This window comes from Neltuma alba, unplaced genomic scaffold, assembly GCF_004799145.2.
Source record: "Neltuma alba isolate B1F8T4 unplaced genomic scaffold, ASM479914v2 tig00012456_pilon, whole genome shotgun sequence".
NCBI classification, from domain to species: Eukaryota; Viridiplantae; Streptophyta; class Magnoliopsida; order Fabales; family Fabaceae; genus Neltuma; species Neltuma alba.
In genome coordinates, this window is record NW_021636935.1 from 41,635 (window position 1) to 64,064 (window position 22,430).

The 22,430-nt window shown below is 33.0% G+C and overlaps 5 protein-coding genes across 7 annotated transcripts; all 5 read left to right on the forward strand.

Annotated features, from left to right (window-relative positions):
* The first annotated feature begins 4,275 nt into the window (after positions 1-4,275).
* Positions 4,276-6,761, forward strand: LOC114727269 (TMV resistance protein N-like). The gene is made up of 2 exons (XM_028913969.1): positions 4,276-4,772; positions 5,762-6,761. The coding sequence occupies exons 1-2, from the start codon at positions 4,276-4,278 to the stop codon at positions 6,759-6,761; spliced, it is 1,497 nt and encodes a 498-aa protein (XP_028769802.1).
* On the forward strand, positions 4,722-10,871 carry LOC114727286 (disease resistance protein TAO1-like). Of its 3 annotated transcripts, none has more exons than XM_028913987.1 (6): positions 4,722-4,772; positions 6,762-6,863; positions 7,010-7,282; positions 7,786-8,595; positions 9,047-9,623; positions 10,801-10,871. In XM_028913987.1, the coding sequence occupies exons 2-5, from the start codon at positions 6,762-6,764 to the stop codon at positions 9,581-9,583; spliced, it is 1,722 nt and encodes a 573-aa protein (XP_028769820.1). In that variant the 5' UTR covers positions 4,722-4,772; the 3' UTR covers positions 9,584-9,623; positions 10,801-10,871. The 3 variants fall into 3 exon arrangements, with proteins under 3 accessions (XP_028769820.1, XP_028769819.1, XP_028769821.1); XM_028913986.1 differs by lacking the exon at positions 10,801-10,871 and adding an exon at positions 9,730-9,977; XM_028913988.1 differs by lacking the exons at positions 6,762-6,863; positions 10,801-10,871 and adding an exon at positions 9,730-9,977.
* Positions 10,872-12,565: 1,694 nt separating this feature from the next.
* Positions 12,566-14,819, forward strand: LOC114727270 (TMV resistance protein N-like). The gene is made up of 3 exons (XM_028913970.1): positions 12,566-12,599; positions 12,698-13,061; positions 14,369-14,819. The coding sequence occupies exons 1-3, from the start codon at positions 12,566-12,568 to the stop codon at positions 14,667-14,669; spliced, it is 699 nt and encodes a 232-aa protein (XP_028769803.1). The 3' UTR covers positions 14,670-14,819.
* LOC114727271 (TMV resistance protein N-like) lies at positions 14,709-16,583 on the forward strand. Its single transcript, XM_028913971.1, has 4 exons — positions 14,709-15,470; positions 15,558-15,830; positions 16,414-16,489; positions 16,570-16,583. The coding sequence occupies exons 1-4, from the start codon at positions 14,709-14,711 to the stop codon at positions 16,581-16,583; spliced, it is 1,125 nt and encodes a 374-aa protein (XP_028769804.1).
* LOC114727288 (disease resistance protein TAO1-like) lies at positions 16,578-18,517 on the forward strand. Its single transcript, XM_028913989.1, has 3 exons — positions 16,578-17,223; positions 17,639-18,211; positions 18,354-18,517. The coding sequence occupies exons 1-2, from the start codon at positions 16,630-16,632 to the stop codon at positions 18,179-18,181; spliced, it is 1,137 nt and encodes a 378-aa protein (XP_028769822.1). The 5' UTR covers positions 16,578-16,629; the 3' UTR covers positions 18,182-18,211; positions 18,354-18,517.
* Positions 18,518-22,430: the final 3,913 nt, after the last annotated feature.

Sequence of the window (22,430 nt, forward strand, 5' to 3'; positions counted from 1 at the left end):
CGACTAAACAACAACTAAATTTGAAGAGATGTGTGATATTAAAATTTGATTAATAGCGCGTCTTGCTAACTGGCTCAAAAAAATGAAGACTACACATAACCTTCCCCAAAAAGCGAACTCGAAGTGAGTAACCCACTGCTCTATTATTTTCTTTTTCTTTTCACATCATTCTTTTCAGTTTTCTTTTAATTCGGTTTCTTGAAGCATGGATCAAAATTTTAGTCAAGTGTCAACAAAATATAATGTTTTTTGAGAAGAAAAGAGAAGAAAAGGCAGCTAAAGTTGTAAATCCATGACGACCAAGACTACGCTAATTATAAGTGTGTGTGTGTGTGTGTGTGTGTTCGTTCATGGCATGCACAGCTTATTCCTAGGCCAATGTTTTTTTTTTTTCATGTTTTATTATAAGTAATCACTTTTATGTTTTATGAAATAAAACTTCTTTTAATATATTTATTTTTGTATAATTTAAAATTATTTAAAATAAGTTGCTGATCCAAAATCACACAAGTCTATAACAATTTTTTTTCTTTTTTGCAAAACTGATTCTTTTTTTTATATAATAGTATTAAATTATAAGTAAATTATGATAATTAATTTTTACCTCAACTTTATCAAGTTAATTAGTTTCAATTTCATAAACTCATCACCTAGAATTCCAACGGTAGGGGACTAGGGTGGATGACTACTGCAAATGATCCCCAAACCCAAAAGTAATAAATAAACAAACAAATGGGTCAGGCAAAATTCCAAGCATGGCAATTTCTTTCTTTTTAAATAAAATCCAACAACAAGAGATGATCCCTCCACTTTAAAAATACGCACTCTCTATGAAGAAACCTCTGAGAAGGTTGGAAAGTTTCAGAATGACTTGAAGCTTCCCACTTGCACATGCTTGTAGAGATTCGTTATTTTTTTTAATGACATTAGGCATGTCGGTAATAAAAAATTAGCATTACGAAGTCCTATACTAGTAGAAAAAAAATTCTTTTCCAGACTAACTCATCTACACAGTTTATTGCCGTAACAATGTAAAAATATGTGAGCGGTTACATTTTTATAAATATCTATAACTTTTTATATCATTCTTTATATGTTCAATAATGTGACTTGAAAATTTTTACACCGAACATCTATATGTCCACCTTAGAAGATAGTATAAATAATTAAAAAATATAAGTTGAAAGTAATACTCCTCCAGTTTTTAATATAAGTTCTATTTAACTAATTTGATTAGATTAAAGAAATTAGATAAGTTATAGAGATGATAATATGGGTTTGCCCTCCTAGCCCGCCAAAAATGGCAGGTTCGGGTTGGCCAAATGCCAGCCCGCATCTCGAGTTATCACCGTTTTCAGCCCGTTTTTCTTTCTTTTTTTCAATTTTTATTTTTATATAATTCCCAATATATTGTACAACATAATTGGAGGATTTTGACCCTTAAATTCCACATTGACATTTCTTCATTCATGTAATTGCATATGTAATATACACATAAGAGATCTACTTAATTAATTTGGATAAGAAAAGTAATCAAATTAATTATTAGAAAAAAATGTGTTAGTTTTTTTAAAATGTCTTTTCAAATTATAAATTAATCCTTACATTATTTTATTATAACCCACTACTCAAGTTTAAAACTCCAAGTCCAATTTCAACATTTCAAATTAAGCTTAAACTATACAAATAATGATAATTTTTTTATAAAAAAAATTTTAGGCGATGCTAGCCCACCAATGTGCGAGTTATTTCAGCCCATACCGCTTTCGCCCTGCACTAAGCTGGTCCGTATCTGCACCGTCAGCCCGTATTACCAGCTCTAGTAAGTTAGTTAATTATAATAAATATGACATGTTTTTTCTAAAACACCATAATCATCTTCCTTAATATTTTCCTCCTCCCTCTTTATTTGATATGTTGATAATGGTGGCATCTATAAGGGTGATTTAGGCAAAATTGATAAATATGAAAAAAAATCTTATATGTAGAAACAAAATCAACTCAACAATTAAGTTGTATATTAGAGTATAGCAAGAGTACGCAAGTTCAAAATTCAAACAACACCTAGCTATACTGCATATAATAATGGCTGGTGTAGAAATCAGCAGATAGACCTTTTTTTTTTTTGCGCGTTCGTGCGGCACAAAAAGCAACGCTTTAGTTGATATCTTCTGCAAGTCGTGTCCCTATTTCATCTGTAATCTTGTTCGTGTTGTAACCTCTCCTATTTGGAAACCCCATTCTCCATATCATCATCTCCGACCAATTCCAAACTTCTCCTACTTTTCCTCTTTGAGACCTAATTCTTTTCACCCCTTTCATTTTGTTCCACTTGTGGGGTTTCCTTTCTCTTTGGCCGTAGAATTCAAACAAAACATGCTTTGATTTCTATGTGTTTGTGTTTTAATTTCTGGGTCTTCCTGCATGCCCTACTTGTGTCCCAACAGGGTGAAAGAGTTTTTGGAGTTTGCCAAAGACAATGATGCTAGAGATAAAGGAGGTTTTTTATTGCCCTTGGGTGGAATGGGTGAATGAGGCAACCAAATCTTTCGGATATAAATACTCACTTAATCTGTTATGAGTTTGAAAGAGTTACATAGTATGGGTATGATATGGTGAAGAAGTGGAAAGGCTGCCGAGTGGATCTTAACAGGGTGAATAGGTATTTGATCATGATTATGATATGAATACCAATGATCAGAGGGTGAAGGACATGATCCATGATTGATAAGTCCCTATGTTGTGGTCTTATTTTATATCAGTTTGTGGACTTTTATCAAGTTTGGTAAGGATATAGAGAGAAAGGGAACTAAGGCCCAAAAAAATTGGGACCAAAATGAAATTTACACATGTAAAAGATTAAAGATGGTGTTTTTTTTGATCTGATGGTGTTTTCAATTATGGCTAAGTATTTCTGGAGGATTTTGCATATTCTTAGGTATCACATATTAAACGGCCAATCAATTATTAATTAACAGGAAAGAAAAGGACTTTCTATGAAAACTGAATGTTGATTTGGAAAGGCGAATCCGTTGATAATTCTCAAGCTTCATTGTTTGGTTCGCTGGAAATATTTTTGTAAGAGTAGAAAATAAATGGGTTTACAAGCATTTTTTATGTAATGGATAAAGTTACTGCCTAAAAGATTTTTTTTTTTACTTTTTTATTTTTAAAAAACTTTTTTTTCCGAAAATCCCAATAAAAGTCATAGGAAAAAAAAAGCATTCAAATGGTGATCTCGCAGCCTGGAAGACCTGACAAGATCTGTACCTCATCAGAAAATTGAACCTGATCCTCAATCTTTTGGATGCCTTTCATCCAACCATTTTTCCAATCCTTGTTGACGTGGGCAGCATTAGTCAAGAGAGCAACCAATAAGAAAGAAGGAGGTCATCTGTCCCAAGAAAATATTAATAAATCCCGCTCTTAATATAATATCCACTCTAACACAGAAATTAAACTAAGGGAGTGTTTGCGTAACAAGCAAAACCATGGTTTGGGATACAAAATCATGATTTAGGGATCCTGTCATCCAAATATCATAATTTTTTCTAAAATTATTTTTTGATAGAAAATCATGATGTCGAAAAAGGTAGCCAAACACTCATTAAAAGTAAGACTAGGAGGTAGTACCAATTTTCTTATGACAAAAAGGAGGAATGCATATCAAATAAATCGAAAGCAGGAAAGTTACCACACCGGACATTTAGTTAGGTTCTTTCAACATCTGGTCAAGGATTTGATTCCTGGTGGTGTGTATGGAAAAGATCTCATGACTAGCAATAAAGTCCATTCGAAAAGTCTACAATATGAGGAAAATAGTCAATATTATCAGTGCTGAATACCGTGGCCTCAACCTAAAAAAAATAAATCAAACCATGATTAAATTTTATATTGGACAAGATGACGAGGATGCTTTGGATTTTGTCTTGATGTTATTCCGCCACCGACAGATAATAAACTATGAAACAAGTTGATCGAAACTTGGCCCATATTTTATTATTCAACAACCCTCATTGATCAAGTCTCAGCTACTGCAAGTTAATATGTTCAACAATCCCGGAAGGGTCTCTAATTCTTTCTCCCTCCCCTTTAATAATCCATCTGACTAGTGACTACATTTTCCAACTTCCAACTTTCGGAGAAATTTGTTAATGGAGCATCAAACTCGGTGTTATGCTTTTTGCCGATTCACCGCTTTTTGTATAAATTCCTCTGCCTATTTAGAGTATCCAAATCCCAGTACCTTTCTACCGTTCAGAGATTAATCCCACCATGGCCATTCAAGTTTCATCCCATAGCTTCACCGGCAAACGCAAATACAGATTTGATGTTTTTTTGAGTTTCAGAGGCGAAGATACTCGCCACACCTTCACTGTGCCTCTCTACAATGCTTTGCGGCGTAAGGGAATCAATGCCTTCATTGACGACAAGAGGCTTGGAAAAGGGGAAGAGATCTCACCCACGCTACTTAAAGCAATTGAGAGATCAAGAATTTCCATTATTGTGTTCTCTAAGAACTATGCTACTTCAACATGGTGCCTAGAGGAACTCGCTCATATCATTTGGTGTCAGAAGCAGAACAAACAGCTGGTTATGCCAGTCTTTTACAAGGTGGATCCCATAGATGTTCAATATCAGAGAAATAGCTTTGAAACAGCCATGGCTGCTTATGAAGATAGGTTCGGAGATGACCCAGAGAAAGTGCAGAAATGGAGGTTTGCTTTGTCTGAAGCAGCTTCTCTGTCAAAAGCCTGGCTTTTTGAAGATGGGTATGTTTTCGATTATTCTACTTTCAAATTGCTGCTGATGGAATTTTCGAATTATTTATTACTGGTAGCTCATATGATGTAACAAACTACTGTTGAAGATGTTCGGAATTTGACCGGTGATTATTGCCCTTACAGAATGATTAATCTACTAAGTACTAAGCTTGAGGTCTTTTTCTTTTCTTTTTTTTGGTTCTGAAAATAATTTATAATTTAAGGGGTTTTTTCCTTCCAAAAACCTTGTTGATAGAGTTTTCAACTGTAACATTTTATTAATTTTTCTTAATCAAATAATAGAAATTTTTTATTAAAAAAAATTGGTCATTGCTGATATCAGATCCATAGAACTCTGACGTGAAAACTTATCCCCATATTATTATTATGTGATTTCTTGCTTATAAGTCACCATTACAATACAGAACTATTCATTGCAAGAAATCTCGAAGGATTGATTCCATTGTTTGTAGTAGCTATTTATTGTTTTTATATTATATGTGTACACACACATACAATATATGTGACTATAAAATCCAATATTAGAATTATGAACAAATTCAACATGTTTTCTTGTATATTGTATGAATCTAAAGAATGAATGTTAGTAACGGCTTGATATAGATTTTGTATTTCAAATTGACTACGAAATTTTATTTAATATTAATACTTAAAAATTTAAATTTTGTTCTAGTTTTATTCTTTTAGATTTATTTTTCTTTACACCTAATACTCTATTATTTATACGGTGAAGGGATAAAAATTTTTTTGAGAGCTTATTGATTTTGAGGTCATGCGTATTTTAAGAATCATAATAAGGAGGCATATAAAAATACTACCTCTAGTCATAAATATAAGATCTCGTTTATAGATTATAAATGAGATCTTATATTTATGACTAGAGGTAGTATATGATGAGAAAACAAAAGAAAAGAATGACATTATACTCGCATGAATCATCTTCTTAGTAAAAAGAGATATAATTTCCTCTTTTGTAGCTATGAATTTGGGTTTATTGAAAGGATTGTTAAAGATGCATATGCTATGTTGCCTCCTAAACGCTTACATAGTCCTGGGTACATGGTTGGACTTGAGCCTCGCGTGGAAGAAGTGATTTCACTTTTAAATCAATCCAATGACAGAGTTTGCATGTTGGGCATTCATGGAACTGGTGGAATTGGCAAAACAACACTTGCAAAAGCTGTCTATAATTCAATGTTTTACCAATTTGAAGGTGCATGTTTTTTGTTTGATGTCAAAGAAGCAACAAAGAAATACCAGGGCATCGTTCGCCTCCAACAGAAACTTCTATCAGAGATTCTTGGGGAGAAGATTATGATGATTGGGAGTGTTGATAAAGGAATGTCAAGAATAAAACATAGACTTTCTCACAAAAGGGTTCTTTTGGTTCTTGATGATGTTGATGAGGTTGAACAGTTAGAACAACTTGCGGGAGGATGCGATTGGTTTGGTTTTGGAAGCAAAGTTATTGTAACAACAAGAAATAAGCAAATGCTAGTTATACACAATATTGGAAAAATATATGAAATGATGAAGCTGAATGAGTATGACTCTTGTGAGCTCTTTTGTTGGCATGCCTTCCAAATGAACCAACCTCCAATAACCTATCAAGATATGTCTAGTCGTGCAATGAGTTATGCACAAGGCCTTCCTCTTGCATTAAAAGTAATAGGCTCCAATTTGGCAGATAAAAATTTAGAGGAATGGAAGTTTATGATGGAACAATATGAAAGGATCCCAGAAAGAACAATTCATGAGCTTCCAAAGATAAGCTATAATTTCTTACAAGCTGGTGCTAAGCATATTTTCCTAGATATTGCTTGTTTTATTAACAACGAGATGATGAGATCTATTAAAGAAATTGTAGAAGCTTGTGATTTTGGTGCTAGGTTTTATCTTGAAGTTCTTGTCGACAAATCACTGATAACTTTAGTTGATGGTGGTAATTTTTTTTTCATGCATGATCTAATACGATAGATGGGAAGAGAGATTGTCAGACAAGAGGCACCATTAAATCCTGAAAAGCGCAGTAGATTATGGTATTACAAAGACGTTCTTAAAAAACTGCGTGAAAATCTAGTAAGAATCTAAACTATGTTTGTCTCTTCATACAAAAATATATACATTAGACTTGTTGTGATATACTACGTGGCAATATCTATTAATGATACTTCTTTTAATCTTCACTATAGGGATGCTATAATATATTCTTTTTGGTGATATAGGGATGCAATAATATTGAAGGAATAATGCTTGATCCTCCAGAACAAGAGGAAGTAAACTGGAATGGTACGGCCTTTGAGAAGATGAATAATATTAGAATTCTTGTTGTTCGAAATGTTCAATTTTCAACTGGCCCTACCTATCTTCCTAATAGTTTAAGGTGGCTTGAATGGGAGGGATACCCTTCTGCAACTTTGCCAAAAGATTTTTATCCTTCAGAGCTAATTTTCTTGAAGTTGCCTAGAAGCTCTTATAGACTAAGAGAGCCATGCAAGGTACTTTTTAAAATAATCTTTTATAGCTATTTTCTCAGTCAAATTTCTCTCTTTTCCTTGTTGGCCTGCCAAATTTCTTTAGCTGTAAATTTTCATCTTAAAATCAAGAATACTCATGCTCCGTGTTATTCTGGTTTAAATAAGTTTGACATAGTTGTTATAAAATTGAATAGTGTATTCTGTTTTATAGTCTCATATATATGCTTCAAAAACATATAAATGTCTTTTATATTTTGAAAGCATATGCTTTAATACATTTGCTAATACTAATCATAAAACACATTTCACAATATTCTGTGAATAATTAACAACCCAGTATGGTCTTCGAAACATTGCTGTCTGGAAAATGTATCAAGTAAAACAAATTTCTAGGACTCACTATAAAAATTTCGAAACAAATTTGAACTATCTGACTTTAAACTAGACAATAATCCATATAATGGATTTGCATAATTTTAGTAATTTGGACGATCTAATTAAATAGTATTGTATCTGTTTTGTAGGTTGTTACTAGCTACGTGACCCATTTGGATTTTTCATTTTGTGAATTCATAACTGAGGTACCTGATATATCTCAATGTCAATGTTTACGAAGATTGGGTTTGGCATTCTGTGACAATCTGATAAAAGTTCATGATTCATTGGGATCCCTCCCCAAGTTGATGATTTTAGATGCAAGAAAATGCACCAAACTTTCTATTTTTCCACGTGAAATGAAGATGGCATCACTTGAAGATCTTATTCTTACAGCATGCGAGAGTCTTGAGTACTTCCCGCATGTCGTGGGAAAGATGGATGCACTAAAGCTGATTTCAATAGATGGCACTGCTATTAAGGAGCTTCCGCCTTCACTTGAAAATCTTTCAGGGATTCGATATATATATATGTCCTCCTGCACAAGTCTTGGGGAACTTCCAACCAGCTTATTCAGGTTGCCAACTCTGGAGGTTCTTGATTTCGGGGGCGTTCATCCTCATAGCAGAAGGTCTTGGATGAAGTTAATGCAAGATATGCAACCAATTGTCGGCACCTGTAATATGAAGAGATTATATCTCATGAATTGTGGTCTGTTGGATGAAGAACTTCACCTAATTCTGAACCGTTTTCGAAATTTGCGAGAGTTATATCTATCGGGGAATGACTTTGTGTCACTCCCTAGGTGCATTAAGGAGTGCACGAATCTTTGGAAGCTAAACGTGAGTGATTGCAAGAGGCTAAGAGACATACCAGAGTTGCCGCCAGAGTTGTTTCAAATTGAAGCAGTGAATTGCACATCATTGACTGCAGAATCATTGGACAACTTATATTCTCAGGTTTTTTCTTCTTGTTCTTGTCGATCTATTCTCTCTTTCTTTTTCCATTTCAAACGTTAATAATCAGAATAAGTCAATCCCACCAACCCAACACTTCGCCTGTGCAAGATAACAATCCATAAAACATTACAAAAAATTGACTTTTAGGGAGTGTTTGGATAAAAACCAAACCATGGTTTCAGAAGTGCTTTTACGGATTACGAAGTAAATATGTGGAGGAGGTTACCTCGTTTTGCGGAAAAGTGCTTCTGAAACCACGGTTTTGGAGCATCCAAATAGAGCCTTAGTGCTGCTGAAAGCTTTTAGTAATGACAGCCAAGTCGTTGTTACTCATCAGCGGCGACAAAATGAGCCGCCGCTGAAAGGTAATGGAAGTGATGAATTTCTTGAGATCCTGTCATGGTTAAAATCTGAGAACGCATTTGGTCTATCTGCTGTTTTGGTAAATCAGGCAAAAAAGGAGTTGGCTGACTTGACAATCCAAGTGACAGCAACAACATTTCCTGATTGGTTCAACTATTGCTGCGAAGGTGGCACATTGTGTTTTCGCGTTCGTGGGAATTTACCTCGTGGTGTTCTTGCATTTGAGATTGCCAGGAAGGCGAACATGAGCAGGGAAAAGACCCACTTCCCAGTTTTTATGAGCATCAACGGTGTCCAAATAATGAAACAAGATTTTGATTATAAATGGCAAATTCTTGCTCAACAAGGTGACTTGTTATTATTGGACGGATTCATGCAATTTACGGAAGAAGAGCAAAGGCACGTGAACAAGTTTATGGGGTTGGATTGGAATGAGGTGAAAATACATATGACTCGCTCACCAGATACATCCATAGCCAAGTGTGGAGTTTATTTCTACAAGGAAACAAACATGGAGAATGTGCAGTTCAAGTCTTCTCATGCTTCAACAGCCTCACTGGAACAAAGAGTTATGGCTTCTTCTCCTAATTATGAACGACCCAAGAAGATCCTCAGAACAAACTGATATACAGAGGAAAACCCAGTAACACAAAGAAAGGGTCAAGGTGAGCATCTTCTTTCTACGCACGTACTAATTGTCATTTCATGGATTCTCTCTGTGTTTTTTTTTTTTTTAACTACTAATATCACTTTCCCTTTCATGTATTGCAGGACACTTAAGTAACACCATACTTTTCATTCGTGCTACAAGAGAAAGATGGTTTTTCCCAATTAATAAGCTTTTTTGGAGATCTCTGTATCATTAGTTATCAAATAATTATTAGACAATTGTTAGTTACATGTGGCACTAAATACGAATGAAAATAATAAAGACTTTATGAATGCCCCTTCCCGTTTTATGTAAAGGGCATCTGCTTCTAAAAGATGCTTTTGATAATGTTTTTCAAGACATTTGGCAATTTTTTGGAGTACGAAATTTTTTTTTAATATTTGCCCATATTTACTATGAATAGTAGAGAGAGGGGAAGTTTATATTATGTTGGAGTTTAGTGTACTTCATACATATATTATTGAAAATTACTAATTAATGCTTTTTTTTTCAGTATACGTAGAATTAATTTAAAATGCTTATACTAGGCACTGTAGGGATTAGATGATGAATAAATAGAATATTTTAGGCTGGACAGTTAATTGTGAAGCTACTATTAGGACTTGTATCCATATCATTGGGCTTATTTGCTTCTGTCTTAACACTCCCTAATATGTCTATTTATAACAACAACAACAACAAAATGAACGCCGATCCTTCCGCTTAAAATTTCAAGCAATCTGAGGCATAGAAAAACCATTATTCAAAAAGTCATCTAGAAATCTAAGGTTCAAAACATCTATACTACACAAACTTTATTCTCAAACTTCAGCCAGGCCCCTCCTAATATACAAGTTCAAGTATCTTCAAGTCACTTTTAGCCTGAGACTAATAGCTCTGTTGAGCCAGGAGCGTTAAGGCTAAAGCTCTTTTAAATAAATATGCTTCCCACTACTTGACCATTACTAAAACACTGTTTCAGCAAATCCAATGCTTGAGGACCGCTTATTATTATGGTATTTCTTTTATTTATTACAATACGGTTCGTTTTTCAATGTACCTTAAAAAAAATTTCCACCATCAACTCACTTTTGAAATGGCCTCGAAAATAAAACAGAATGGTGTAAGGGACTGAAAAAATAAAATAAAACAAATATTTCCTTCATAATCAATATTTTAATAAAATGTTGCAGGTAAGTATCAAGTGAAGTGGTGGCCTGATGGAAGAGAAGTGGCGCTTGTTGCGTACTTTTGAGTGTTGAGTTCAAAGCCCCTTTACTTAAAAATGATGATGATAATCATAATAAAGCAGTTAGTAGAAACAGAGGAAGATTTTCATAGTCGGTCAGCGTTTTGCTCTCGTCTTCCTGGGTACTGCTATTTCTTCACCTCACCGATGCTTATCCATCTGGTCTGGCGTTGAACGTGGAAGGGAGGAGAGAATTTGGGAGTTCTGCTTAGTATAAAGCATTAATTGAAGGAGAAGATCTACTTGGATGGGTATTCTATTTTATTTTGGAAAATAAGTGTGCTGGGTATTATATATGAGGATTACTCTCTGGTATGAATTAAATTTTGTGTTCAGATTGGTACTTTATCTATGATTGGCACAATTAGTTTTGAATCTCATGTAGGAACTTTGCAACAGCATCACTTATATGCTTTCATTCTATAGAGCGAATAAGCACCTTGGAATTTGCCTCCATGGTTGCCAATAACTAGAATAAAAAAAATATAAAGAATGGAAAAATAAGAGGACACGAATTAAAGGCAATCAAGACGTGATCTTGATAAACATATTTGTCGAGCATTTGTAGATTGCAAGAATCTTGATATTTTGTTTTCCTATATTTCATATTATTTCATAAATGTCTCAGTATAGGGACTAATATTCCAGGACCCGTAAGCTTTCAGTTATAATATTTAAGCTTTCAGGAACATGGAAGTGCATCAATTCATTAAGGGCATGTTTGAAATAAAAGAGGAATCTGATTCAAAGCAACATGGATTCTTACCCAATCTGAACCTTTTTTTTTTCCTCCGTATTAAGCCTTCACGTGTCATTCATGGACACATTTTGGGAATATGGAATAACTTGAATGTTAAGGTGGAACAATTATCTAAATCCTGCGGAGAGGGTCACATTCTTAAAAAGAAAATAAAATAAAGTTGATCTTCTCTATTAATATTAAATTTTAATGAAATAAATGATATTGAAAAGAAACTAAATGAGAAGAAAACTAGACTAAAAATATAGTTATTGCAGAGAAATTTTGTTGGATAAGTAAAGGAGTTGATATTTATTTTGATTGTAAATTAAAGAAAATGTATGGCATGTCATCGTGGTTGATAGTTAATGGCTTCGGTATTATTATTATTACTGTTATTATTATTTTCACATATATATAAATAAATAATGCCTTTATGATGAAGTTTCTGAAGGTTTTATAAAATTTGCCATATATTTTATTTGAGAAAACTTTTCTGAATTGAAAGAAATGATTTCGTATATTATGCTATATTAAAGCTGAGTTGACGTTAAATTCGACTTATGCATTTGTTGTAAATAGAAGTTGATCCACAAATTTTGTAAACATGATAATCGCGTCCTTGATTTTTCGGTTCAATGCATGGGAATGATTGGTATGAACGCAAATTATCGAAACATCGAGAAAGACTAGTCTTAACACGCTTTATAGTAACTTTTCGGCTAAGTGTGAAGAGCATATATACTTCGTCGACAATAAAATAAAATAAACACTCACCGTTTCTTCCTCCTCTCTAACATTCCAATCTGACTGAACTTTCCAAATTCGAACTTTCAGATAAATTTTTTAATGAAGGATCAAACGCGGTGTTATGCCTTTTTTCAAGTTCACCACTTTCGCATAAATTTCTCTGCCTTGCTAGAGCATTCAAATCCCAATATCTGGCCACCATTCAGAGATTATTGGAGCCATGGCTATTCAAGTTTCATCCCATAGCTTCACCGGCAAACCCAAATACAGATTTGATGTTTTTCTGAGTTTCAGGGGCGAAGATACTCGCCACACCTTCACTGTGCCTCTCTACAATGCTTTGCGGCGTAAGGGAATCAATGCCTTCATGATGACAAGAGGCTTGGTAAAGGGGAAGAGATCTCACCTACGCTTCTTAGAGCCATTGAGAGATCAAGAATTTCCATTATTGTGTTCTCTAAGAACTATGCTACTTCCACATGGTGCCTAGAGGAACTCGCCCATATCATTTGGTGTCAGAAGCAGAAGAACCAGCTGGTTATGCCCATCTTTTACAAGGTGGATCCGTTGGATGTTCAGTATCAGAGAAATAGCTTTGAAACAGCCATGGCTGCTCTTGAAGATAGGTTCAGAGATGACTTGGGGAAAGCGCGGAAATGGAGGTTTGCTTTGTCTGAAGCAGCTTCTTTGTCAAAGGCCTGGATTTTTGAAGATGGGTACGTTTGATTATTCTATTTTCGAATTGTCTGCAGATGGAACTTTAGAATTCTTTATTACTAGTTGCTCCTGAGAAACAAACTACACTGTTGAAGATGTTTGCAATTTTGATGGGTGGGCCTATTGCTCTTACAGAATTATTAATCTACTAAACTCGTGGTCTTAACTTTTTTCCCTTGAATATTTAAAATTTTTATTTTTTGGTTCTGAAAATAATTTATGATTTGAGAGTTTTTTTTTTAAAAGGTTGTTGATAAAGTTTTCAAATGCAAAATTTTATTAATTTTTCTTGATGAAATAATAGAATTTTTGTAAACAATTAGCCATAAATTTCTGAGCTGAAAACCTATGCTGCCCTATTATTGTTATGCTATTGCTAATATCAAAACTGGATCCATAAATTTCTGAGATGAAAACCTATGCTTCCCCATTATTGTTATGTGATTTTGTTCTCAAGAATGGAATAAGTAGTCAGAGTTTCTGAGGTTGCATAAAAATTTTATATTTAAGTTTCCAATCGATTTCTTACTTATAATTCATCTTTACAATAATGCAGATCTATCCATGGCACGAAATCTAAAGATTGAATTCCAATTTTTGTAGTAGCTATTCAGCGTTCTTATATGTTATACCACCTTCTCTACTTAATATAAGAGCTAATTGAGGAGCTGGATTTGATCTTAAATATAATACCTCAATTTATTTTGCCTTCTACCTTTTCACAAAATATCCCTATTGATTGTTAGAGGTAAGAGGTATACCAAGAGATAATTCTAATAATCTATTGCATATAATTGAAGAGGCTAGTTTAGGAAGACTAACACGCATTTGTGACAAATAACTAACAATTAATTTTTTTAATATTTTAAAATTAATTATCTAACTCTTATATTAAATAACTTATATAATGTATACTAGATGTGGCTACAAAATTTATTATTAGAAGTATGAACAAATTCAAAATATCTTCCTATATATAGTATACGGAACATAAAGAATGAATGTTTGTATGGCTCTTGATACAGATTTTATATTTCAAGTTGACTACGAATTTTTATTTAAAAATTTGAATTTTGTTCTAAATTTATTCTTTTATATCCATTTTTTATGACTAATTCTATTTTATTTATACAGTGAAGCGATGAAAAATCTGTGAGAGCTAATCGATTTTGAGGTCGTGTATATTTTAAGAATCAAAATAAGAATACGTATATAAAAATTTATGATAAGAAAACAAAAGAAAAGAATGACAAGCATTTGATATGCATGAATAATCATCTTTGAAATACAATTTTCTCTTTTGTAGGTACGAAATTAGGTTTATGGAAATGATTGTTAATGATGCATATGCTATGCTGCCTCCGAAAAAATTACATAACATTGGGTACATGGTTGGACTTGAGCCTCGAGTGGAAGAAGTGATCTCACTTTTGAATCAATCCGATGAGAGAGTTTGTATGTTGGGGATTCATGGAATTGGTGGACTTGGCAAAACAACCCTTGCAAAATCAGTCTATAATTCAATCTTCTACCAATTTGAGGGTGCATGTTTTTTATTTGATGTTCAAGAAGCATCAAAGAAATATCTAGGCATGGTTCGCCTCTAACAAAAACTTCTATCAGAGATTCTTGAGGAGAAGACTATGATGATTGGGAGTGTTGATCAAGGAATATCAAGAATAAAACATAGACTTTCTCACAAAAAGGTTCTTTTGGTTCTTGATGACGTTGATGAGGTTGAACAGTTAGAAAAACTCGCGGGAGGGTGTGATTGCTTTGGTTTTGGAAGCAAAGTCATTATAACAACAAGAAATAAGCAATTGCTAGTTGCACACGATGTTGAAAAAACGTATGAAATGATCAAGTTGAATGAGTATGACTCTGGTGAGCTCTTTTGCTGGCATGCCTTCCAAATGAACCAACCTCCCTTAACCTATCAAGATATGTCTAGTCGTGCATTAAGTTATGCACAAGGCCTTCCTCTGGCATTAAAAGTAATTGGCTCCAATTTGGCAAATAAAAATTTAGAGGAGTGGAAGTCTATATTGGAACAATATGAAAGGATCCCAGAAAGAACAATTCATGAGCTTCTAAAGATAAGCTATAATTGCTTACAGGCCGGTGCTAAGCGTATTTTCTTAGATATTGCTTGTTTTGTTAACAAAGAGATGATGGGATCTACTAAAGAAATAGTAGAAGCTTGTGATTTTGGTGCTAGGTTTTATCTTGAAGTTCTTGTTGATAAATCTCTAATAACTTCAGTTCCTGGAGATGATGACTTTTTCATGCATGATCTAATAAGACAAATGGGAAGAGAGATCGTCAGACAAGAAGCACCATTAAATCCTGAAAAGCGCAGCAGATTATGGTATTACGAAGATGTTCTTAAAGTACTAAGTGAAAATTTAGTAAGAATCTAAACCATGTTTGCCTCTTCATACAATAACATATATTGCAATACCTTTTAATTTCATTTCTCTTAATCTTCATTATAGGGATGCAATAATATTGAAGGAATAATGCTTGATCCTCCTCAGCAAGAGAAAGTAAAATGGAGTGGTATGGCCTTTGAGAAGATGAATAACCTTAGAATTCTTGTTGCTCGAAATGTTCAATTTTCAACTGGTCCTGCCTATCTACCCAATAGCTTAAGGTGGCTTGAGTGGGAGGGGTATCCTTCTGCAACTTTGCCAAAAGATTTCTCTCCTTCAGAATTAATCTTCTTGAAGTTACCTGGAAGTTCTTTTAGACTAAGAGAGCCATCCAAGGTACTTTTTAGAATACTCACAGTTATTTTTCTGTCGAATTTCTTTCTCTATTTCTTGTTAGCCTGCCAAATTTCTTTAGCTGTAAATATTCATTTTAGAATCAAGAATAATCATGCTCTGTATGATTCTGATTCAAATAAGTCTGATATAGTTGTCATAAAATTAAGTAGTTTTTTTTTTTTTTTATAGACGTCTCATATATATGTTTCAAAAACATGCATATGTCGTTTATACTTTGCAAGCATATACTTTAATACATTTGTGAATAATGATTATAAAACACATTTCACATAATATTCTCTGAATAATTAACAACCCAGTGTGGTCTTGGAAACATTGACGTCTAGAAAATGTATCAAGTAAAACAAATTTCTAACTCTTACTTTAAAAAGTTCGAGGTGTAGTGGAGTGAAAAGATTTAGACCGTTGAACAATTTTGCATCTATTAAGATAAAATTATAAAATAAAATTAAAACAAAATTTGAACTATCTGAGTTTAACCTAGTCAATATCCATATAATGGACTTGCATGATTTTAGTAATTTGGACAATCTAATTGAATAGTATTGTATTTGTTTTGCAGATTTTCACTAGCTATGTGACACATTTGGAGTTTTCATTTTGTGAGTTCATAACTGAAATACCTGATATGTCTCAATGTCAATGTTTACGAAGATTGGATTTGCGATACTGTTTCAATCTGATAAAAGTTCATGATTCATTGGGATGTCTCTCAAAGCTGATGAAACTTGATGTTAGTAAATGCACCAAACTTTCCATTTTCCCACGTGAAATCAAGATGGCATCACTTGACAGCCTTTCTTTTAGAGGATGCACAAGTCTTGAGTACTTCCCACATGTAGTGGGAAAGATGGATGCACTAGACTACATTTCAATAGATGGCACTGCTATTAAGGAGCTCCCACCTTCCATTGGAAATCTTTCTGGGCTTCGATATTTATATATGCATTCCTGCACAAGTCTTAGGGAACTTCCATCCAGCTTGTTCATGTTGCCAAATCTTGAGACGCTTGATTTCGGAGGCGTTCATCCTCAAAACAGAAAGTCTTGGATGAAGTTAATGCAAGATACCGAACCTATTATCTGCAGCTATTATATGAAGAAATTGCTTCTCATGAATTGTGGTCTGTTGGATGAAGAACTTCACCTAATTCTGAACCGTTTTCGAAATTTGCAAGAGTTACATCTATCAAGCAATGATTTTGTGTCCCTCCCAGAGTGCATTAAGGAGTGCACCAACTTGTGGGGGCTAGAAGTGAGTGATTGCAAGAGGCTAAGAGACATACCAGAGTTGCCAACAAAGTTGCGTCGTATAGAAGCAGCAAATTGCACATCATTCACTGCAGAATCATTGGACAACTTATATTCTCAGGTTTTTCTCTCTTTCTTTAACCAAACACTTTAAGTTGCCTGTGCAAGATAAAAATCTTACGGTGTAAATTTATTCAGAAAGTTTTCACTTAGAGACAACTCCAAGGATCCGGAAGTTTTTTCAAGTACAAAATTTACTCCAAAAGTTTAAAATTGTAGCAATTTTGCCCCTTACCATTAAAATAGTGATATTGACGGCCAATATTTTTAATTATAAGGAACAAAATTGTTGTGATTTTAAACTTTTGGAATAGGTTTGCACCCAAAAAAACGGGTGTCGAATGCTGGGGAAAACTTTCAGCTCAAATTTTGCATCTTACCCATAAAACTGTGGATGAACTTTTAAACGTACTGTGAACATTTTAGCGTTATCTCATATCTAAAATCTGAGAACTCACTTGGTTGAACTGTTTCAGGCAAAAAAGGAGTTGCTGAACTTGATAATCATTGTGCCAGCAACGACATTTCCTGATTGGTTCAACTATTGCGGTGAAGGAGACACGTTGTGTTTTCGCGTTCGTGGGAGTTTACCTCGTGGAATTCTTGCATTTGAGGTGGCAGGGAAAGCGAACAGGAGCAAGGAACAAACGTTCCCGGTTTTTATGAGCATCAATGGTGTGGGATTGGTGAGACATGATTTTGATGAACTGAAACAAGACCATTATGATAAATGGCATATTCAAGCTCAACAAGGCAATTTGTTATTGCTTGACGGATTTATTCAATCTACAGAAGAAGAGCAAAAGCATCTGAACAAGTTTATGGGGATGGATTGGAATGAAGTGAGAATACAAGTTGTGACTGACTCACCAGATACATCAGTTAAGTGGGGAGTTTATGTCTACAAGGGAACAAACATGGAGAATGTGCAGTTCATCAAGTCTTCTCATAATGCTTCAACGCCATCACTATCTCTTCCTAATTATGAACCACCCAAGAAGCTCCTCAGAACGAACTGATATATAAAGGAACACAGAGAAAGGGTCAAGGTGATGATGAGCTAGCCTCTTCTATCCACCTATGTCGTTTCATGCATGCTTTTTTTTTGTATTATTAATATTATTTCTTCTTGTTTATTAATATTACTTCTTTTTTTTAATTAATATTACTTTCCCTTCCATGTATTTGTAGGACAATTAAATAACACCAAACTTTTCATTCATGCTATGGGAGAGAGGTTGCTTCTCCAATTATTAATAAGCTTGTTTGGAGATCTTTGTATCATTAGCTATCAAATAATTGTTAGTTACATGCGGCACTGAATACAAATGAAAATAATAAAGACTTTATTAATACTCCTTCCCTCCCCATTTTATGTAGAGGGCACCTTCTAAAAGATTCTTTTAATCATCTTTTCAAGACATTTGGCAGTTTTTAAGAGTATTAAATATTTTTTTTATATTTGCCCGTGTTTAATAATAGTAAAGAGAGTGAAAATTAATAGGATTTTGAAGTTTAGTTCATAGGTATAATAATGAAAATTACTAAAATTTTATAATAAAATTGATGCTTTTAATTGTTTTTTTATATATGTAAACTTAAAAGAGCAAACGTATGTTTAAAGTCAAATATTAGAGGTATACTTTTACCTCGATAAAAGATTAGGAAGAGAATAAATGTTGAAGGAGGACTTGGCTATGATGTGGCTAGAGGAAGGGAACAAGGGAATTACGGGGGGAAAAAAAAAAGGAAAGAAGTTTTCGAACAAAAATAAAAAAAAATCCATCGCAAATTGATTTTGCGACGAACTATTATATTATAAATAATTGAAGGGGGTTGAAAGTTTCATGAAAATGAGAGATAGAAATTAGAGGTGGAGCTCACTTGTCACCATATTCCTGTCCTTCTCCATACTTGACTAATTGAGGGGATTGAAAGTATTCACACCAAAATTCTATTTTTTAGAATTAATTCTTTTTAGCCTCTCCAGATTGCAATTTATGTTCACAATTTCTAATTTGTTTTACCATTGTCTGGAAGCATAAAGTTCATGTAGATGATAATTAAATGTGTACAGCATCATTCAAGAAATTAAAGCAACCAATAAGGTAGAATACAATATTCTCTTTTGAAAAAGGGAGGGAAAAAACACCAAATAAATAAAAATAAAAATAAAACTTTGAAGTTGACGACCAGGATGCTTTTAGATTTTGAAAAAGACTTAGATCAGGCTATTTATATCCATTATATCTGATTCAATACTTGTTGACAAACACTCAGCTAACCATAACATATATGAAAAGGATTTAAGACAACAACAACAAAGATTAGGCCAATGTGTTGGAACCGAGGTTGTTTAGATTTTCCTTTTTCTGTGAAAATTCCCCTGATTCCTCCGTGAATTTCTGTCCCTTTTTTCCCCCACTTTCTCTTTCTCTTTCTCTTTCTACTGAGGCTGAGTATTACTTTTTCCCTGTTCTTCTCATTTTTTTATCCGAAAGCTGCATTGTAATTGAGGAATTAAGATCGATATATAGACATAATATTATGGGAAGGAATTTTTTTACGAAAAAAACTTGATATTAAAATTGGCTTATTTGACTTACAAGGACGCATGACCACGAAAGATGCTCCCTTCATTGCTCCACAGTCCACGCACTCTAAAAAAAAAACCAAGAAGATAGATAAATAAATAAATAGGCAATAATTTTTTTTTTTTAAAAATACTCATTCGCTCGCATGTGTACGTCAAGATCTGGCAGAATGTTGGATGCGAGGTGGAATATGAAGATCCTCCATGTGCCTAGAGAAGAATATTATAGCATAGTTTCTTGTTGTAAAGACGAAGAGAGAGGGAATGAGTGGGAAAAAATATATTAGTATTTAATACTCTCCTTAATAGGGAAAAAAAATGAAAGATTTCATCTACTTAATACTCTTTAATATATAAAAAACTCTTATAAGCAACTAATACTACTTCCGGTTCTTAATATAAAAGCTTATTTAAGTTTTATTTTAGTCATAAATATGAGATCTCAATCTACTTTGTCTCTTATATTTATCCATTTTTTCTTAAGGTAGTCCTCATAATGATGATAATTGTAGCCAATACATTTGATTAGCAAAGATATTTTAAGAAAAATAATATCTATTTATTACAAATAACTAACTTAATTAGTTTTTATAACTTATTCAAATTAGTTAACTAGCTTTTATATTAAAAACTAAAATTAGCAATAAATAGCAGAGTGGTACGCCATTTCAGTCTCTATTTGATATTAAAAGGTTGAAGGCTGTTGTGTTATACTACCTCTAATCCTAATTATAAGAACTTATTTATAGATTATAAACTAGGTCTTATAATTAGGAGTGCAGGTAGTAATTTTTATTTATTACATTATGGTTCACTTTTCAATGTACTTCTCCGATCCTTAATATATGACCTAATTGTTAAGTTAATTTTGGTCCTAAATATAAGACTTATTTCTCATATTTATCAATTTTTTCTAAATTACCCTTATGAATACTCCCTCAACCATAATCAAGTAAGTGAAGGAGGGAAGATATTAAGAAAGATGATTATGGTGTTTTAGAAAAAATATGTTATATTTCTTATAATTAACTAACTTACCTAACTTTCTTAATTTAATTAAATTAATTTAATAGGCTTTATATTAAGATCAAAGGAGTACATTCAAAAAATTGTTTCCATTCTGCGGATATGCGTTAACCCAATTTTGAGTGGAAATTAAAGGTTAAGGGGTCACCAAAGTTTGGATGGAAAGCAAGAGGGTGCTTGCTGTGAATTGGCGCGCCCGCACAAAATGGTTAAGTCGTATTTTAATTTTCTTTTTCTGTTTTAATTTATTGTTTTTCTTAAGTTAAATGTTTAAGGTTGATGCAATTATTCGAAACCAAATAAAAATATACCACCTTTGATCTTTAATATAAAATCCAATTGATTAATTTAAAGAGATTAAGAAAGTTAAATAATTACTGAGCATATGTTACATTATTTTTTTTGAAATACTTATGTATATTATTAGATTATATATCAATTTATAAATTAAAAAAATATTTAAAATAATAAAAAATATAAATACTTTAAAATAATTTAATAATTTCTTTAATCTTTTTAAATTAGTCAATAAAAAAAGTATTTAAATGTTAGGAATAGACCTCCCTATATATATATATATATATATATATATATAACTTTATTTTTGGTATGATAACTCAAATTTGAGCATTAATCTGAGTCAAATAGGGAGATTTATTGGTAACATTTAAACACCTTTTTCGTTAATGTATCATTTTGTATTATTTTTTTTTTAAAATAGAGAGACCTATTAATTCCTTCCAACCTACAGTGTCCCTTGATGATATGGACTTTAATGGCCCTTTTCGTATGAGGACAATGAAGAAAATGATAGAGGAGAGAAAATTTTAATAAGCTCTTTTTGAAAAATTGAAGAGGTGGCATTAACACATTTTAATTAATTTTCTTACTCTTTTATATTACATCTTCTTTTTATCAAAATCTTATTACCCTACTTCTTCAATTTTTTAAAATGAGTTTATTAAAATTTTTCATCCTCTCCTCTTTCAGACCCTTAATTATATGGAATGTCAAAAACTCTATACATCCTATGCCGCAGCAATCCATTTCCCACAGGTTCGAAGGGTAGGAAAGAGGCCACTTCAAGTAAATTTTTTCCGACCCTCGTGACGCACTGACGCCTCCATTTCCCATATCTCTCTTCCCTTTTTTAAGGCCGTTAAAGCTCATTAAGCTTTTATTTTAACTTCTTTGAAATTTAAAAAAAAAAAACACTGCAATTATTTTTAATAATTAACACACACCTACACTGTGCATTGCTTTTTTGAGTCACAAGCAAAATGTGCATTACAATAGTTACATGCAACTCTAATCTTTTCATTTGTATCCTCCAACAATAACTTAGTAAAATAATCTCATAGTTGTAATTGTTGCATATTCGTAGCTTTAAAAAGATAAAACACAAATAAATTGCTAATAAGAATAATACTCGTCCGGTCCTAAATATATTTTGTACTACAAAATGGGTCTTATATTTAGAATTAGAGGAGCACTATAAAATGAGTCTTATATTTAGGATCGAAGGAGTATTACACAATAATATGGAGTTTGACAACCTAATAAGTAGTGAAATCTTGTGCTTGAAAGTCAAAAGTAGCACAAAAGATTATAATAATACAATAACATAACAAGCTGTGATGACAATATGC

Coding starts and splice junctions, on each gene's coding strand:
- LOC114727269 (XM_028913969.1), top strand. CDS start 4,276: ATGGCCATTCAAGTTTCATCCCATAGCTTCACCGGCAAACGCAAATAC. Junction 4,773..5,761: donor GCCTGGCTTTTTGAAGATGG/GTATGTTTTCGA, acceptor CCTCTTTTGTAG/CTATGAATTTGGGTTTATTG.
- LOC114727286 (XM_028913987.1), top strand. CDS start 6,762: ATGGGAAGAGAGATTGTCAGACAAGAGGCACCATTAAATCCTGAAAAG. Junction 6,864..7,009: donor AAAAACTGCGTGAAAATCTA/GTAAGAATCTAA, acceptor TTGGTGATATAG/GGATGCAATAATATTGAAGG. Junction 7,283..7,785: donor GACTAAGAGAGCCATGCAAG/GTACTTTTTAAA, acceptor TCTGTTTTGTAG/GTTGTTACTAGCTACGTGAC.
- LOC114727270 (XM_028913970.1), top strand. CDS start 12,566: ATGGCTATTCAAGTTTCATCCCATAGCTTCACCG. Junction 12,600..12,697: donor TTCATCCCATAGCTTCACCG/GCAAACCCAAAT, acceptor TTGCGGCGTAAG/GGAATCAATGCCTTCATGAT. Junction 13,062..14,368: donor GCCTGGATTTTTGAAGATGG/GTACGTTTGATT, acceptor TCTCTTTTGTAG/GTACGAAATTAGGTTTATGG.
- LOC114727271 (XM_028913971.1), top strand. CDS start 14,709: ATGATTGGGAGTGTTGATCAAGGAATATCAAGAATAAAACATAGACTT. Junction 15,471..15,557: donor AAGTACTAAGTGAAAATTTA/GTAAGAATCTAA, acceptor TCTTCATTATAG/GGATGCAATAATATTGAAGG. Junction 15,831..16,413: donor GACTAAGAGAGCCATCCAAG/GTACTTTTTAGA, acceptor TTTGTTTTGCAG/ATTTTCACTAGCTATGTGAC.
- LOC114727288 (XM_028913989.1), top strand. CDS start 16,630: ATGGCATCACTTGACAGCCTTTCTTTTAGAGGATGCACAAGTCTTGAG. Junction 17,224..17,638: donor TGGACAACTTATATTCTCAG/GTTTTTCTCTCT, acceptor GAACTGTTTCAG/GCAAAAAAGGAGTTGCTGAA.